Here is a 17,677-nt window from a genome sequence, read left to right as displayed (position 1 = left end):
TTCTAGCGAATTGCTCGGTTTATATAAGAACTTTTTAGAAATTATTCTGTTACTTTATTTTTTATGGATCAAATTTTTCCTATAATAACGTTTACTTATGTAGTGAATTGTGTAACTTGCGTCATGTACTACCTTAACTACGAGTAGTAGATCACTTTGTTCATGTTGCATGCAATCTCAGTATCATTCTTACAAAATTTACTGATTTTTTTGCTTCTATGTGACAGTTATACACTTATACAAATTAAAATGAAAAGAGTTACCACTCTACCTCCTCTTCTTCAAAACAGCTTATTCTCCTCAATAATTCTTAGACTTTAACTTGGTCATACTTGGTAACATGGTTTTTAGTCTGAACTCTTCTATTCACACTTCACAATGTGACTATTCAATTAGTAAACTTTAGTACAATTGTTACTAAATTTAATTGATAACTAACTTGAACAACTTATTCGACCAATTTCTTAATTTATGCATGAGTTGTCCAACTTATTTAAATAATAATAATCTTTTACACTTTTGTTCATCTTATGTTGATATTAATTAATGAATTTCTTAATTTTTTTCCTTCTGTTGTTTTCCACCTTTGCTTCTTTAATTCGAAGTTGATATTACCATTTTTAATCAATCCTCAGTTTTTTTGCTCTTTTTGCATATGGTTGTGCACTTGTGCCTAAAGTTTTCTGTCTAATTTTCAAAATTTGTGTTTTTGATCATGATAGCCTGAATAGATATAGAAATATAAACTACCCTTCTGATGATTTGAATGGATGAATAACCATGATCCATTGTGCTTGCTCTGCAACTTTATTCCTTGTTAGTGGTTATGGCCTAGACTGCACTGTTCTTGATTCCATCTGAGAAATTATGTTATGAATTTGATATTTCTTAAAACAAATCATTCATGCTGTAGCTTAAAATGTTAAGACCCTTCTCTGAGTTCAGTTTTATATAAATGCAACCAAAACATGGATATATTTTTGCTACTTCATCTTTATATGAAAGAGCATCTATTTTAGTATTTTTAGGAAGGCTATCAAATAGTTATTAAAATATATTGTATCATGTAAATAATAGTGTATGTGAAATATGAGAGATTATATTGATTAGTTGGTTAGATGATTTTTGGTGTTAGGTTAGTTAATTTTTCCTTCCCTTTATATAGATGATTCAATGTAACTTTCTATCTTAGAAAGATAACATTCACAGCTTTGTTCTTGAATGACAAAGCAAAGAGAGAATGAAAAGAATGATGAATATCAAAATATAATTCTTATTAGATGATCATCAATACACCAGGAAGGAGTGATTATACACACTCTTAAATATCAAAGTTGACCTAACAAACTAAACATAACAGATTAACTAATCAATGCATAACAGAAAATTCCTATAACAATAACTACTAAAATGTCAAAATAGATTCCTTGCTGCACAAGTAAAACTTGACCGAAACAATAGTGCATTATGAATCTTCCAATCCGACCGAAGCTATGTCTAGCCTTGCATACATGAATCAAGGTTGAATGTCTTGTCTCATTTGGATGAACTTCACTTAGGCAATATAACCAAGGTTGATGTATTTGTCCATGAGATTCGACTAAGAGATGAATACCAATATGTGCCTTGGTTAATGATCCTTGATCATCATACTCTTCAAGCTTGTGATGTATGCCTTCAAGTTTTCCATCTCCATCCTGCATTCCAATCATAAGCTCATGCTGCTCAATCCTATGCTCATGCAACTCATCCTTCTAGTGCAATTCATGGTGCCTCTGTTGCATCCTACAAGAAGCAAAAGCAGACAACAAGTTAGAATATATTAAATTTAACATGCCACAAGCTGGAATGTGTATATTACACAATCCAAGCTTGGACAAATTCTTAGAAAAATCCCAGGGGTTGAGCTTTTGTAAAGATGTCAACCACTTGTTCTTGGCTGGAAATAGATAGCAGTTGCACTACTCCATCCAACACCTTTTCTCTAATGAAATGACAATCTATTTCAATGTGCTTAGTCCTCTCATGGAACACAGGATTGACAACTATATGCAAAACTGATTGATTATCACAATATAATACCACATGACCAACATGAGAAAACTTTAAATCATCAAGTAAATAAATTAACCATTGTGCCTCATATCCAGTTAAAGTCAAGGCTCGGTACTCTACTTCAGCAAAGGACCTTGACACAGTCCTTTACCTCTTACTTTTCCAAGAGATTAAGGCATTTCCAAGAAAGAAACAATAGCTAGTGACATATCTTCTTGTGTCCATACAAGAAGCCCAATCTGAATCACTATATCCCTTTAAAGAGATAGTATTCTCAGAAGGGATAAATAATCCTTTCCCTGGGATCCCTTTATGTATCTAAGGATTCTTTGAGCAACCTTAAAATGAGCAACCGTAGGTGCTGCTAGGAATTAGCTTAGGTGTCCAACAGGAAAGGATATATCAGGTCTGGCGTGAGTGAGATAAACAAGCTTACCAATCAATCTTCTATATGAAGTAATGTCACAATATAAGGCACTAGAATTACTATGTAGTTTGACATTGTTGTCCATAGGACTAGAAGAAGATTTACAAGCTATCAAACTAGAATCCTGAAGCAAATCCAAAGCAACTTCCTTTGACATAGGTTGATTCCAGTTTTGCTCATTGCCACTTCCATACCAAAGAAATATTTCAAATTTCCAAAGTCTTTGATACTAAATTTTCTGTCAAACAGATCTATTTCATTTAGATTGTTTCATGCAACAATAAGATCATCTACATATATAAGAATAATGGTACAATTATCATCATTTATCTTGGTAAATAGGGAATAATCTACTCTAGATTGAGCATAGCCAGACTAGACCAAAATAATAGTGATTTTGGCATTCCACTGCCTACTTGCTTGCTTTAAACCATACAAAGATTTTTCTAACTTGCAAACAAGAGAATCATTATGAATTTCAAGACCAGGTGGGGATTTCATATAAACATTTTCAATTAAATCACCATGTAAAAAGTTTGTATTAACATCCAATTGATGTAGGTGCCATCCTTTCATAGATGCTAAGGCAATTATGGTTCTTATGGTGATTTTCTTTACTACAGGGCTGAAAGTGTGAAGGTAATCAATCTATGTTGTTTGAGTGTACCCTTTTGCTACTAGCCTAGCTTTATACCTTTCAATACTACCATAAGCATGATGCTTAACCTTAAAAATCCATTTGCAGCCTATGACCCTTTTATCTTCTGGAAGATCAGTTAGAATCCAAGTGTTGTTTTCTTCAAGGGCTTTTAACTCAGTTCTAATGGCTTCAACCCACTGAGGATGTTTAATTGCTTCACTATAGCTTTCTGGTTCAAGGTTAGAGCTAATGGCCAGACTATAGTTTTTCTGATTGCAGGAGAGCCTTTCATAGGATATGACTTGATCTAAGGGATGCTTACTTGATTCTTGGTTCTTAAGGGTGCAACAGCTCCTAGAGACAAATGATAATCCCTTAGATAGGTAGGAACAGTTCTCTCCCTAGATGACCTTCTTAAATTTTCATTGTTGTTATTGTTGTAATCCATACTTTCATCATATTCATTTGAGTCAAGTATATTATTCCTAGAATCAGTAACAACAGAATCATTTCTTTCATTTATAACATGTAAAATAGGTATGTGATCAAGATAATGATTCTTGATGTTAAAAGAAGATGTAGGAAGAGATATGTCTTCATTAGATTGATCTTTACTATTGGTGAAAGGGAAAACATTTTTATAGAAATTCACATTTCTAGATAAGAAAATTTCTTTAGTCATACAATCAAATAATATGTATTCTTTTACTCCATGCTTAAATCCTATAAATACACATTTTCTTGCTCTAGGATCAAGCTTCTTTCTATTATTGCTTAGGGTAGAGGCAAAGCAAAGACATCCAAATATTTTAAGGTTCAAAAGATTTGGCTCATGGTTATAAAGAATCTCATAGGCGGACTTATTGTTGAGATAGGTATAAGGCTGTCTATTAATGAGATAGACAACATGGGCAACTCTATAATTCTAGAAGCATTTTAGCATAGCAGATTGGTACATTAGGGCTCTAGTAACACCTAATATATGTTGATGTTTTCTCTCAACTACTCCATTTTATTGAGGATTTTCAACACAACTAGTTTGGTGAATTATTCCTTTGAAATTATAAAATTCACTCAATCTAAACTTAGGGTCATTGTCAGATCTTATGCCTTTTATTTTTCCCTCAAATTGAGCCTCAATCATATTGACAAAGGATTTTACAAGTGAAGAGGCTTCTGATTTAGCTTTCATAAAGAACAGTTGGGTGTGTCTTGACTTATCATCAACTATAGTGAGAAAATATCTATGTCCTAGGATTGAGGGAATGAATATAGGGCCCCATATGTCAATGTGAATGAGATTAAAAATATGAGCAGACTCAGTTGTACTAGTTCGAAAAGTAAGTTTTTTTTGTTTAGCATAATGACAAATATCACAAGGAATATTATCTTTCCTGTGATGGATGAAAGAAAACATCTTATTCAAAGTAGCAAGTTTAACATCAGATGGGTGACCTAGTCTCTTATGTCATATATCATTATTGTCAAGCTCCCTAGTTTTATTATTTTCAACAGCATCTACGTAGTTACTTAGGCTAAAAGATAAGTTCTCAAAATTGATGATGTGTAAACCCCTATTTGCCTCAGCTACACCAATCATCCTCAATGCGGATTCCTCCTGCATCACACATTTGGAGTTGGTAAAGTTTAGTTTGCAATTTAAGGCTGAGGTCAATCTAGATACAAAAATCAGATTGAAAGTGAAGTTGGATATGTAAAGGACATTGCTTATACAGAGGTCCTTGGAAAATATGATAGTTCCAGAAATATTGCTCATGACCTCATTTCCATTGGGCAGTCTAATTTCAATGGGTCAATTTTCCTATAAGATTGGAATTTTAACAAATTGAACCAAACATGATTTGTTGTCCCAGTGTCAAGGACCCAGTCCATAGATTTGGTAGTGCAATTCATTACATTAGAGTTACGTGTATTGAGAGAATCCACATTAGTGACTTTATTGGTGGTTTGGTTAACTTGATGATTTGAAGCCTCTTTGATCATAGCCATAATGGCCTTATGTTGTTCTACAGTGAACACCTATAGGCCTTCTTTAATGCTTTCAGTGTCTTCGTCATTGGAACCAACAACATTATTGATACTATTGGTTCTCTTGAAATGAGGAGAAAGACCATGCTTTTTATTACAGGTGTTCACAATGTGGTCAGTTTTGTTGCAGAAAGAGCACACCTCAGAGCTTGAAGAGCCTCTCCCTCTTCCATTGTTAAAACTAGATCCCCTTCCTACTCCAGTATTGGTAGAGTACACCCTTCCTCTAAATCTTGTCCTATTATTAATCTCATTAGTGGTGTTTGCAAGGATTTTAGTGTCACTAGGGGGGTTGTTATCAGTCATCATTTCAGTTTCTTGTTGGATAAGGAGGGGAAAAGCCTTGTTTATGGAGGGCAAAGGTTGCATGAGCATGATTTGAGACCTAACTACAAAGTATTGCTCATTAAGGACTCTTAAAAATCTAATGACATAGTTATTCTCTCTATAAGATGTAACAAGATTAGCAAGATTAGAGTCACATTGGATTGGGCAACCAGGAATAGGCCTAAAGTTATCTAGTTCTTGCCACAATCCTTTCATATGAGTGTAGTAAGCATCAATAGATCTATTCCCATGCCTAACACCATATATTTCTTCTTGAACATTGCAAATTCGAAAAACATCACCTTGGTAATGCCTTTTCTTCAGATCCTGCTAGACTTCAAAAGAGGATTCATACCAGAAAACACTTTGAAGAATTGATTGATCAATGCATTGATTTATCCATGAGAGCAATAGTGTGTTGCATCTATCCCATGCTGTAAAAGAAGGAACAATGGCTTCTAGTTTAGATAATGATCCATCTATGAATTGAAGTTTGGTCTTGGTCTTTAAAGCCATCTTCAAAGCCTTGGACCAAGTGTGATAGTTCTTTCCTGTTAAAGGATGAGTAACCATAGCAGGCCCTAGGTTTTCATTGGGATGCATATATAAGGGTCTGGTAGGATCATTGAGGGGGTTGAAAATCGTGATAGAATTAGCCACAATGAAAAACAAGAAGACGGTGAATGAGATTAGGGATTGAAACAGTGATTAAAGATGAAAAAAGAATGGTACAGTAGAGCATCAATAGTGATGACAACCTCTTGGGCTACCTTTGAATTACGGATCGTTTTAGCTTGAACTTAGGTTTGAGAATGTGTGAATTCGGTTTGGTATTAAATTTGGGATTTTGGGTAGGTCTTAGGTTAGATTAGAGGTTTAAGCAGGCTAGGGTTTGTGTATGGATTATGGGATTTATGGTTTTGGTTTAGGGAAGGTGTTTATGGTTGGTTTGTTGTAGAGTTTGTGGTTGTTTGGCTTAGGTATGTGTATGGGGTTGATGATTTCAGTTGGGTATGAGTTCATTGATGGTGATCTCGGTTTTTAAGTGTTGGAAAGTATTTTGGGCAGATTGGTTAAGTGTTGTTGAAGAAGACGGAAAAGAATGGAAGGTGAGAAGCGCCACAAGCAAGGCTGCTTGATAAGCTATGGAGTTCGCCACAAGCAAGGATGCTTGATAAGAACAACAATGGTGGACAAGGCCAACCTAGGTTTAGGAGAAGTGCTCGCAACTAAAACATTTCAAATTTACTCAAAATTCAACTTGACTTTTATTAATCCAATCTGAATGCATAAATAGGCAAAGTTGGCTTGCTTGAATAGAAAATAGACTATGTCCTAATTAACTTGAATAATTTGAAATCCTAATTAAAACTTAGGCTAAAATAAAAAAACGAAATAATAATATAAACTCCTAATTAAATCATGTAAATGGTGCAACCAGAATGGTTGCCTTGGACTTGATTAACTTGGCCTTGAGTTAGCTTGGTTTCCATGACCATGTGATCATGGTTTGATCAAGGGATGATCCTTAGCCTTCGTGTGATGGGTGTTGATCAAGTGACTTGCCAAATTTTATCTTTGACTTGGTGTGGCCGAATTTGTTTGAGAAGATAATGTATAGATTAGGTTGTTGTGGCTGATTTGAAAAGATTATGTTTGTTGGCAGCAACAAATCTATCTTCTTTCAAATTCAAATCTGTCTTCTTTCAAATTGAAATTCAAATTGTTGGCCAAAACAAATTCTATCTTCCTTCAAATTTGTTTTCCCTCCATGCCTTATCTCCTTGTTTGCCTTAGAGATAAAGTGTTAGTTGAATTGCCTTATCTCCTTGTTTGTTCTTATAGATAAAGTTCCTTACGTGCCTCATTCCTTGTCATGATGAGTGTCCATGTTTTGGATCATGAGTTGCTTAGTCTAGACATGTTGTCTTGTCCTAGTCGTGACTAGCTTACCCTTAAGCCTAAATAAACTACTTGGTCATGAATATGGACCAATGTTACAAATAATTCTCAACCCATATTACATGAATTAAATACTAAAAATACTTGAATGAAAATAAACATAAATCCTAAGACTACATGAGAATTAAATTCTCATTTATTAATAACAATGCAAATAAAATAAACCAAACTATGCTAAGAATTCTTTGCAAGAATATGACCATCAAAAATCATAGGTCGCCCCTCTTGGTTTACATCAAATAGAGCATCAATAGATGTTCTGATACCATCTTAAAAAGATAGCATTCATATCTTTGTTCTTGAATGACAAAACAAAGAGAGAATGAAAAGAATGATGAATATCAAGATGTAATTCTTATTAGATGATCATCAATACACCAGGAAGGAGTGATTATATACACCCTTAAATAACAAAGCTAACCTAACAAACTAAACATAACATATTAATTAATCAATGCATAATAGAAAATTCCTATAACGATAACTACTAAAATGCCAAAATGGATTCCTTGCTGCACAAGTAAAACTTGATTGGAACAATAATGCATTATGAATCTTCCGATCTGACCGAAGCTATGTCTAGCCTTGCATACATGAATCAAGGTTGAATGTCTTGTCTCATTTTGATGAACTTCAGTTAGGCAATGTAACCAAAGTTTATGTATATGTCTATGAGATTCGACTAAGGGATGAATATCAATGTGTGCCTTGATTAATGATCCTTGATCACCATACTCTTCAAGCTTGTGATGCATGCCTTCAAGTTTTCCATCTTCATCATGCATTCCAATCATAAGCTCATGCTGCTCAATCCTATGCTCATGCAACTCATCCTTCTGGTGCAATTCATGGTGCCTCTGTTGCATCCTGCAAGAAGCAGAAGTAGACAACAAGTTAGAATATTATTAAATTTAACATTGTAAATCATCAAATTCAATAAGCATTCAACGAATGATTCTCTCATTCTTTCTTTCTTGTTTTATCAAGATTTATACATAACTCTAACATTTTAACAATACTCAAAGGACGAAAACTAGCTAAAACTTCTAGTGTTGACTATATCATGTTTGTCTCATGCCATAAATTTGGACCTTCTCCATGTTTTCTTGTAACCACCTTAGGCCACTTTGAATCATTGGATCAGAGTAAGGAATAATTGAATGTGGATGGTAATGTCTCATACTATTGCAGCTGCTGGAGGGGATTTGAGGGAATATTTAGATGGATTAACAAATGTAGAAAATATGCCAAAGTACATAGAGGAATACCCATTTGGCCAAGAAGGTATCAATGAAAGAAGTCACACTTGGAACTTGCACCTACAAGTTATTGGTAGTCTTTCTGTCTATCAACCTACAAACAATGTGTGAATAAATTGTAAATTAAGTTTGGTGAACTAGTCAATGCAGCTTTTGTAATTAGAAATGGAGATAGAAGGGTTTGCATTGTTTTTCTAATCAATTATGCAATATTTTTTTTTGTCGTTGAACTTTGTTTGAACATTGCTGTAAAAGTTTCTGTGGAGAAAAAAGCTGCAAGAAACCAAAAGCTGGCTGTTGGAACATGGAAGGCAAAAAATTCATGGAGGGTAAGACATGTGAAATTTATTCCATGCTATCATTGAATTTGAATGGTGTTTTTATCTGAAAGCTTGTCAAGCATCATACGCTTTTCATATTTTCAATAAGGTCCACAGAGAAATTACTGTATGATCTCAGATCAATTGTTTCCTAAATTCATGATTTTTATAAACTCATAATTTAATATCATTAGCGCATATTAGAGACCCTTGATTCGCGGATTTCTTTACAAAGTATTGATGACATTTTGGACAGTTGTTGATTGTCGATGGTTTAGTTTTCTTGAGGGACTACACTTATAATGGCTTAGCATGTTAATTACTTGTCTCATCTGATTTAATTGCTCAAAATCAATGGAAATGATTTGATTGATTTTTTTTAAAAGAAAACCTGTTAGTTTACTGCATTAGAACGCCTTAATCAGATTTTTCCACATGGAAAGATATAAAACAGATTAAACTAGAAAGGGACTAAGTTAACGCTGCTTGAAACACAATTCAAAGAAGACATTTTTATGCAGAATTTATGAAGGTGTAATAGTAGTATGATGAAAATAAAATATCTCTTCCGGTCACTAAAATAATGATATATGTCCTTTTTTTTTTGTTTTTAGAAATATTTTTGTAGAAATAATACATGTCATTATTTTAGTGGCTGGAAGAGATAACTTCTCTACTAATATGAAGATATGTTTTATTTAATACTATTGTATTAGCAATTCAACAAAACCAAACCATCGTGCTTTGACACTGACCAATATAACTCACTGGTTTTGGGAGTTCCTACACATTGACCAATATGAATCACCCAATCAAGCATTATTGGTACTTAGGAGTCCAAGCATACTTTCTCATGGGTTAATACTTAATACGTACTAAGTAAACGCATGTTTTGGTGAGTTCATCGAATTTCAAAGAGTGATTATATCAAACAGTTTCTTCATAGAGTACAATATTCACCTCTAGACTTGTTAGAATCATAAAAGAGAGACAGCTAAGAATTGTTCAGAACCACAAGAATGATTTTGAACTATCAAAGACTCGAGTTCGCTTTTACCAATAGCATAGCAGTAAATAAGCAAAAATGAAGTTTTGTACCCTAAAAGAAAACCAGGTATTCCAATTAGTAGCATAGCAGTAAATGAAGTTTTGTACCCAAAAAAAGGTTAAAAAACAGAAAATGGAGATCCAGTGACATTAATTCAACCTGTGAAAGAGTATATACAAGAGAAACCATATTATGTAGCAACTGTGATTCAACCCACCATAAGGTTCAGTGCATAACCTTGCTCCCTGCAGTTGAACAGTGTCTGAGAATATATTATTTGCAACCCAGGTCCAATTATCATCCATCCATAATCAAAGCTTCCTTGATGCCCGAAGATTGTGTTCATGCTTGATAAGATTAGATCTCAGCAACATGTCACGAACATCACGATCAAATACCCTTCCAGTTTCTAGAACTCTTTGAAAAGTGGCATTCCTTTGATCTGCATGCCGTGCGTACAAAATTTTGTTGTGTGAATCTATTCGAGCCTGTAAGGGTGGAATAGATTCCAAAGAAGATAAGATGTTCAAATCCCAGATAATCTATTTTCTTGGAAAAGCATTGACAAATTTAAAATCATTTTGAGAAGTTGTATAGGTAAATTATTAAATGAGAAGCATGTAATACTAAGATTTCTGTAATTCCAAATGTTCACAGTAGAGCTATAAACATTTAATAAAACAACCATAGTAATTCCAACCAGACCTGTATCTGATTATCAGTAATCAAAGCTTCAAGTTCTTTCTCAAGTCCAGTAACAGTTGTCTTGAATGCATTTGCCATCATGTTCAAATCAACAGACACAAATGGGTGTGTATACTGGATAAGGGCTTTATGACGAATTTGATCATAAAGTGTCTCAACATGGTCATGCAAATGTATGTCAAGCAATAGATTGGCTTTGAGGTTCCCAAGGTATTCCAGACATGAAGCGTAGTGGCTGCAAAAAGAAAGAAAACATATCAACCTACACACACATACAGAGGTATAAAGCAAAAAATGTAAAACACTGCAAACAAACAATAAGCGTAAGATAAATATTAAAAGATGCCAGCAAAAATCCCTATTCACCAATAGGAGACCATTATGACCAATACCGGGTATATAAGCGGTGATTTCAAATCCAAAAGTTAAGCGTACTCGGGCAACTTTACGTAAGGCAGAGTTAAATACTGTTTTGGAATGTTAACATTTGGGGGGAAACAAAACAAAAAAGACAACAATCAGAAATGTCATTGAACTCCAACCTGTCCCGTATTAACATCAAACATAAAAAAATAATTACATCAACAATCAACCATAACAAATAGCCAAAACCAGAAAAATGTTTAAAGTTCAATCTCATGTCTTTATTCTCCATGCATACATACCAATCCGTTTCCCTACAATTCTGGTCATTTTTCATATAAGCAACTAAGCTCCACACAAGAATTTCATGCCCATAACAAATTCAGTGCAATTCCACCTAACTGACACTATATATTAATCTACTTTCAACTCAGTTTGGCAAGAAATATAAAAAGTGAGGCAAAGAGACCGATCTCATATAGACAGTAAGCAACAAAGACGGACAGCTTGACCACCAACTAACCTTGAGTAAAAATCATTTATCAGTTCCCTTACTTCGGGTACCAACTCTAAGAAATTCCGGAAGTTGATATTGTCTATAACTTTGCTCTGCCAAATAATAAAAGAATAAAATTACAAATCAATGTTCCATAATGGTCATTGAGAAGAAGAATCATAACAATATAACTGAATACTTGCCTTCAACTCTGATCGATCAAATGTTGCAAGTGCACAAAGTCCTCCATAGGTTGCTACATCTTGAGATGCAATTACATCATTATAGTGACTTCCCAGTTCTGAGCCGACTTCCAGAAACTGCATGAATAATGAAAATGAGGTAAACGAAGTTAATATGTTATCATAGATCGAACAAAGAAATGAATATGGAACCCTAGAACTCGTAATCAGTGTTTTCATATATCATGCAGTAATTTTTGGATGCTCTAGGCTGATTCTAGGTAGAGGAATACTGGAAAAGAGAGATAAGGAACAATACCTTTCGGGCAGCAAGCTTGTACTTTTTGGCCTCTAGATTTGCCAATCCTGCAGCACAACGTAGCTTTGCAACTGTTATCAGGTCAAGGGACTCTGGTGCTTGTTCAGCCTTGCTAACATAGCTTGTAACATGAGTAAATTGACCCATCTCAATGCTGACCAGAATTGCACTCATACACATATGAATAATGTGCTTTGATGTGGTGCAATAATCCCGGGTGCGTACATAACTTTTGAACGCATCCCCCAGTTGACCATGAGAATAGTAAAAGTCCCCAAAATCGTTGTATCCCATTCTTATGCTTTCTTTAATCAAGTTTGTCTGCAAAAAAGGAAAGTTGAAGGAATAGACAAGGAAAAGCAGCAATGGTAATTTAATCAAGGTAGTTAAAAAGGATAAGGAAAAACAAGTCATACTAACATATCATATAAAAAACAGAAATAAATAACAACCATCCCCATAGTATTTTTCTTTTGGTTTGTCATGGAAATGTGGATTTCATCTAGCTTTGCCGATTATGAGACGATTCACTTTTGAGTGACCAAAACCTTCATGTAATATAATCACGCATGTTTGATAGATTTCAAAACTAACACAGCATAACCACTAATCGATAAAATTCACCCAACAGCACATTTATGGTCGAAGAAAAAGTGATGATACGAACATGAAATAATCAGAACCAAGATGAATTTAAATAACCAAGCAAGGTTCAGTCCATCACAAAAAAGGAATGTCACAACAAAAACTATCATCCCACATTACTTTTTTACACTACTTTAATATGTGCCTGATGATGTATAAATTTGCATTCAATATTATATGCAAGGTTTTAGATAGTAATTGTTACCGCATTTACCAACAATAATACGCCACGTCAATGTTTTGAGAGTCAACAGAACCACAACCAGTATTTAAAATTAAAACATTGATTATATGGTTAATAGGTTACCATTAACCACAAATATAGCCATTAAACAACCATTAACTGTGAGAGTATATGTGTTTCATTCACATACACTGATTATTATCAATTACACTAATATGTACTTTGAACAAGTTCTAATCAAGACCTAACATAAACCTCAAAATAAAAAAGGCAACAAAAGCCAATTCACAAAAATGGCGTCATAAGAGAGTTACCCTATAAGCATTAAGCTCATTCTCAAGCTTCTCCTTCTTCTGCTCAGCCCTACGATCCACGTTCTCAGCCCAAGCCATATCCATATCATAATCAGGTCCCAACCTTCCATCGATCTTCTGAACCACTTCCCTGAACAACTGCGTGTTCTCTCCCTTCTTAATCTCATCATGCGCCATCCGAAGCGCGTCGAGTTGCATCGTCGTGTTGTTCTTCTCGCCGCAGCGATCGGCGAGGAACAATAGCCGCATGATCTTGGTTCGCCCCGCGTAGAGGCTCGCGTAGACCTCGATGTCGAGTTGGTCGCCGCTGAAAATAGGTTTCCGGGCGCGGTTGTTGTCGCCGCCGTCGCCGTTGGCGTAGATTTCGTCGATCATCGGACCTGAGGTTTCGTCATCGCCTTCCATTGGAAGAGGGTTAGGGTTTGTGTGTGGGAGAGAGGTTTTGGTTCAGTGTGGTGGGGTGGTAGAGTACTATGGTGCTCCTCCTTTCTCTTCCTTTTGAGTTAGATAGAGATCGGTTTTCGATTTCAATTGCGAAGTGCGAATACTTCTTTGTTCTTCTACTTCCTTAGTCCACTGTCAAAGCCCAACATAACCAAACGTCGCCGTTTTATCTGTTCTATATTTTTTAGGGCTCTTTTATTTTTTTGTTGGCTTTGTTATAATTTAACTTGATTGATGTGCAATTTTTTATTTATAGTTAATCATGTTATTATTGGGTATTCTGTGGAGAAAAAAATTCATATCATCTATAAGATGAATTAACGGGTATAAAGTGAACATAATTATAAATCTAATATTTTAAAGTTTTAAGTCAATATATAAATTCAAATTCACTTATTTATTTCTTTCAATTAATTTATAAACTAAAATTGAACAAATAAATGAATATTTTCTAATAACTTTCTTTATTTTTAACCTCATTACCTCACAATGAATTACTTGGAAGTAAACCTTTCAACCTAATTCAATTAAAATTTAGACAACAAAATGTTAGTTTTTTATTTTTTAGATTGATTATTCTATTTGCACTAATTAGTAATTAGTGTGGTTGATATTTTATTGATGAAAAACTTTATGATGATGTCTTGACTAATTTTGTTAATGAAGAAAGACTTCATGTTTATTGATTCACTTGACAAATATGTAGTCCTTCTATTTGATGTATAATTCTTTCAACAATACTTGAATGCCAAGTCCTTCCGAGTAACATACTTTTTTGTTTTCCCACAAATATCAGTGCACTTAAAGCTATCTTATCTGAGTGAAATTAACATATTTAATATATTATCATAAGCATTGTGTAATTTAATTTTTTCTTTCTATATAATGGTGAATACTTAAGTTATCATCTTAAACTCGACGATATACATTGAAATAAGTATATGAGTAAACCATAATAGATTTTATAAAAATCAAAACTAAAAATGTTATCATCATCACAATTACAAAGGTTATTAGTAAAAATTATAAATTTTATGCAAATGCAAAAAAGTTGATATAAACTATCATTAACACTCTAAAAGATTAATTTTGTAGTATTAGATTAATCTATAATACATAGTTATCTAAGTATTCAAATCATGGTTCAAAAATTAATACATTTCACAATATAAATGTTTGAAGAAATTATAGAAGTGCACAATTGATTAAAATGTTAAAGCTATTTTTGGCATACACACCATATTCATAAAATGAAAAATAGAGAAAACTATAAATACATATAAAGTTTATAAAAAGTAAATAAAAAGAAGAATCGTATGCGACACAAATATTGTAGTGTGTAATCTATTGTCTTTCTTGTTAGAGAAAAGAAATGACAAGCATGTAATAATGTTATATGTACACTGTTGAAATTAACAATGATATAATCAGCCCAAGAACAAGTCCAAGGCAAATCAACACTTACACAACTCAGTAACAAAACTGTTCTTTTTTAGAAACTTTTCAAAATTCTATTTTCTGTTAAGTTTGTTATTTTCCGGTTTTGGCAACTTTTTATTTTCTTTTCGTTTTCTTGATTTCCTGCATAAGGGCCTCATAGTATATATGTTATGTTCCCTTTGTAATCAAAGCAATCAATAAGAATCTAATTCATAGAGGTTATACATTAAATTCAAAGTATGCTCCTCCTTTTGTGAAGCTTTTATGCCTGGCCAATTAGCTGCAATTCATTTCCTACATAACGATCTGTTTGTTTCAGCCATGGAATGCTAAATTTTACATGGTATCGGGAGCAATATACCCTGAAGAATCACGCTGCGCAAATCACTGCAATCTAAACTCTCTGGTTCTCTTCTTTGTAAGTACCTTTTCTATCAATCGCATCCCTGCAACCTTCTATTCTCAGATCTCCTACCTCCTTTATGGCTAATCAACTCATAAACCCAATTCTTGACCCTACAAGTCCATACTACATGAACCCCAACGAAAATCCAGGAGCTGTTATCGTATCTTCATTATTGAATGGAGAAAACTACCATCCTTGGTCAAGGGCCATGATTATGGCCTTAGAATCCAAAAACAAGATGGAATTTATTGACGGAATATTGCCCAAACCACCTTTACATGACCAAATGTATGCTATTTGGAAAATATGCAACAATCTAGTAGTATCATGGCTTAGTAGGTCAATATAATTATAACACCGCGAATTTTACTACCTTGAAAATATATGTTTTTATTAATTATATTTTCGAAAATGAATTTCTGGGAATTTTTGGTAAAGAATTAGACGAAACTCTAGTTGAGCTTTAGTCTTGTAATTCTATTTCCAATTTGGTGTTAAATTTTCATGATTTTTGGAGACAGTCGGTTTCGGACCGCTGTCGGGGCCGAATCTCACCCAGTATGGCTCAAAAAGTGGTTTTTTGAGTTATGTAACTCAGAATCGAATTCTGATCACGCCGTTGGCTTCATAACTCAAGATAGACCTTGAGTTGGTCCATAACTATTTTCTAAAATATTTTCACTCGGAATGCCGAAATTCGAAGTTCCAATTGTAAAGTAAATTCGGGCGATCATTTTTGGCTACTCGAATATTGGCCGGAAATATTCGAGCATGGTTTAATCGCGCGCGTTTTGCCGAAGTCGTCGCGTCGCATGAGTCACTTCACAAAATCTACCTATTAAATCTTATAGATTTCACTCATTAATGCCTTGATTTACTACCCCAAAATTCCCTAAATCACTCAACAAATTCTCTCACTCCACCACCATTAGACACATCACCTATGTTAGTATAAATCTACTTATCTTGCAATAAATTTTATGATTTGATGAGGGTGAGGCTCTCCTATACATACCTCACCCCATTCTCTCATTTTTACACAAAATTTCCTATACAAACTAAGGTAGTCTTTTATGTTTCTTCTTCATCTTCTTCTCATACTTCATAGAAAGTTATGAGCTTTTATTATGTTGTTCATAAAGTAGAGTTTATATTTGTTTTAGTAGTATACTTGAAATTTCTTCCTTGTTCTTAGATGGAAAAACTATATCTTTGGACAAGGTTATATGAGTTATTTGTTGGGAAATATTAGAAATTATTGTTAGTATTTGAATATGTTTAAAGATGATGATTTTAACATCAAAGGAACCTTTAATGTGTTTAGAGAAAAGTTAGTATTTTATTCTTGAAAGTTTATGATGTTGATAAGTTGTTGTTAAAAATGTTTTATTTTTAGAAAGTATTATGTTTAAAAATGGTTTAGCATATTTTACTCTTTGATTTCCAAGTGAAAATAATTATTTGGGATAAAAGATGATTTATTAAAGTCTTGACTTCATAAACTTAAAGTGTTATGAAGTTTTGGATATTAAAGTAGTAGAAAGTCTTACATTTGGATTTATTTTCATGAGTATGAAATTAACACTTACTAACCCTTGAGGTTTTTCCTAAAAAATTAGGAGGTGTTAAGATGATCATGAAAATTTGTTTTAGTAGCATACTTGAAATAATGAGATTACTAAAAGATGTTTAGTGTAAAACATTAAATTAAGAGTCATTCTTTTCCATGACTATGAAAATAAAACTTACTAACCTTTGAGGTTTTTTCCTTAAAAAGAAATTAGGAGGTGATAATGAGATTTACCTAAAAGTCTTGACTTTATAAACTTAAAGTGTTATGAAGTCTTAGATGGTAAAATGATTTAAAAATGCTGAATCTTAGTCAAGTGAACTTACTTTAAAATTGTAAGATTTACTTAAAAAGTATTGATTTTGTTTAAATTGACTTAATTTAAAAATGATAAGTCTAGCTTAATGATCTTATTTTAAAAGGTTAGTTTTAGTACAAATGTTTTATTTACAAAAAATAAGATTTATGAACTATCAAAAAAATGTAATGAAGTGGGAATACATGTCTAGAAAGATTATGTCT

At 33.4% G+C, this 17,677-nt stretch overlaps 1 protein-coding gene across 1 annotated transcript; it reads right to left on the bottom strand.

Annotated features, from left to right (window-relative positions):
• On the bottom strand, positions 10,167 to 13,837 carry LOC109360860 (COP9 signalosome complex subunit 1). The gene is made up of 6 exons (XM_019606038.1): positions 13,296 to 13,837; positions 12,153 to 12,473; positions 11,855 to 11,971; positions 11,679 to 11,764; positions 10,793 to 11,027; positions 10,167 to 10,575 (listed from the first exon to the last, which is right to left on the bottom strand). The coding sequence occupies exons 1-6, from the start codon at positions 13,698 to 13,700 to the stop codon at positions 10,399 to 10,401; spliced, it is 1,341 nt and encodes a 446-aa protein (XP_019461583.1). The 5' UTR covers positions 13,701 to 13,837; the 3' UTR covers positions 10,167 to 10,398.

This window comes from Lupinus angustifolius, chromosome LG11 (assembly GCF_001865875.1).
Source record: "Lupinus angustifolius cultivar Tanjil chromosome LG11, LupAngTanjil_v1.0, whole genome shotgun sequence".
Classification (NCBI taxonomy): domain Eukaryota; kingdom Viridiplantae; phylum Streptophyta; class Magnoliopsida; order Fabales; family Fabaceae; genus Lupinus; species Lupinus angustifolius.
The sequence above is the reverse complement of the archived record's forward strand: the minus strand, read 5'-3'. Positions and strand labels throughout refer to the sequence as shown.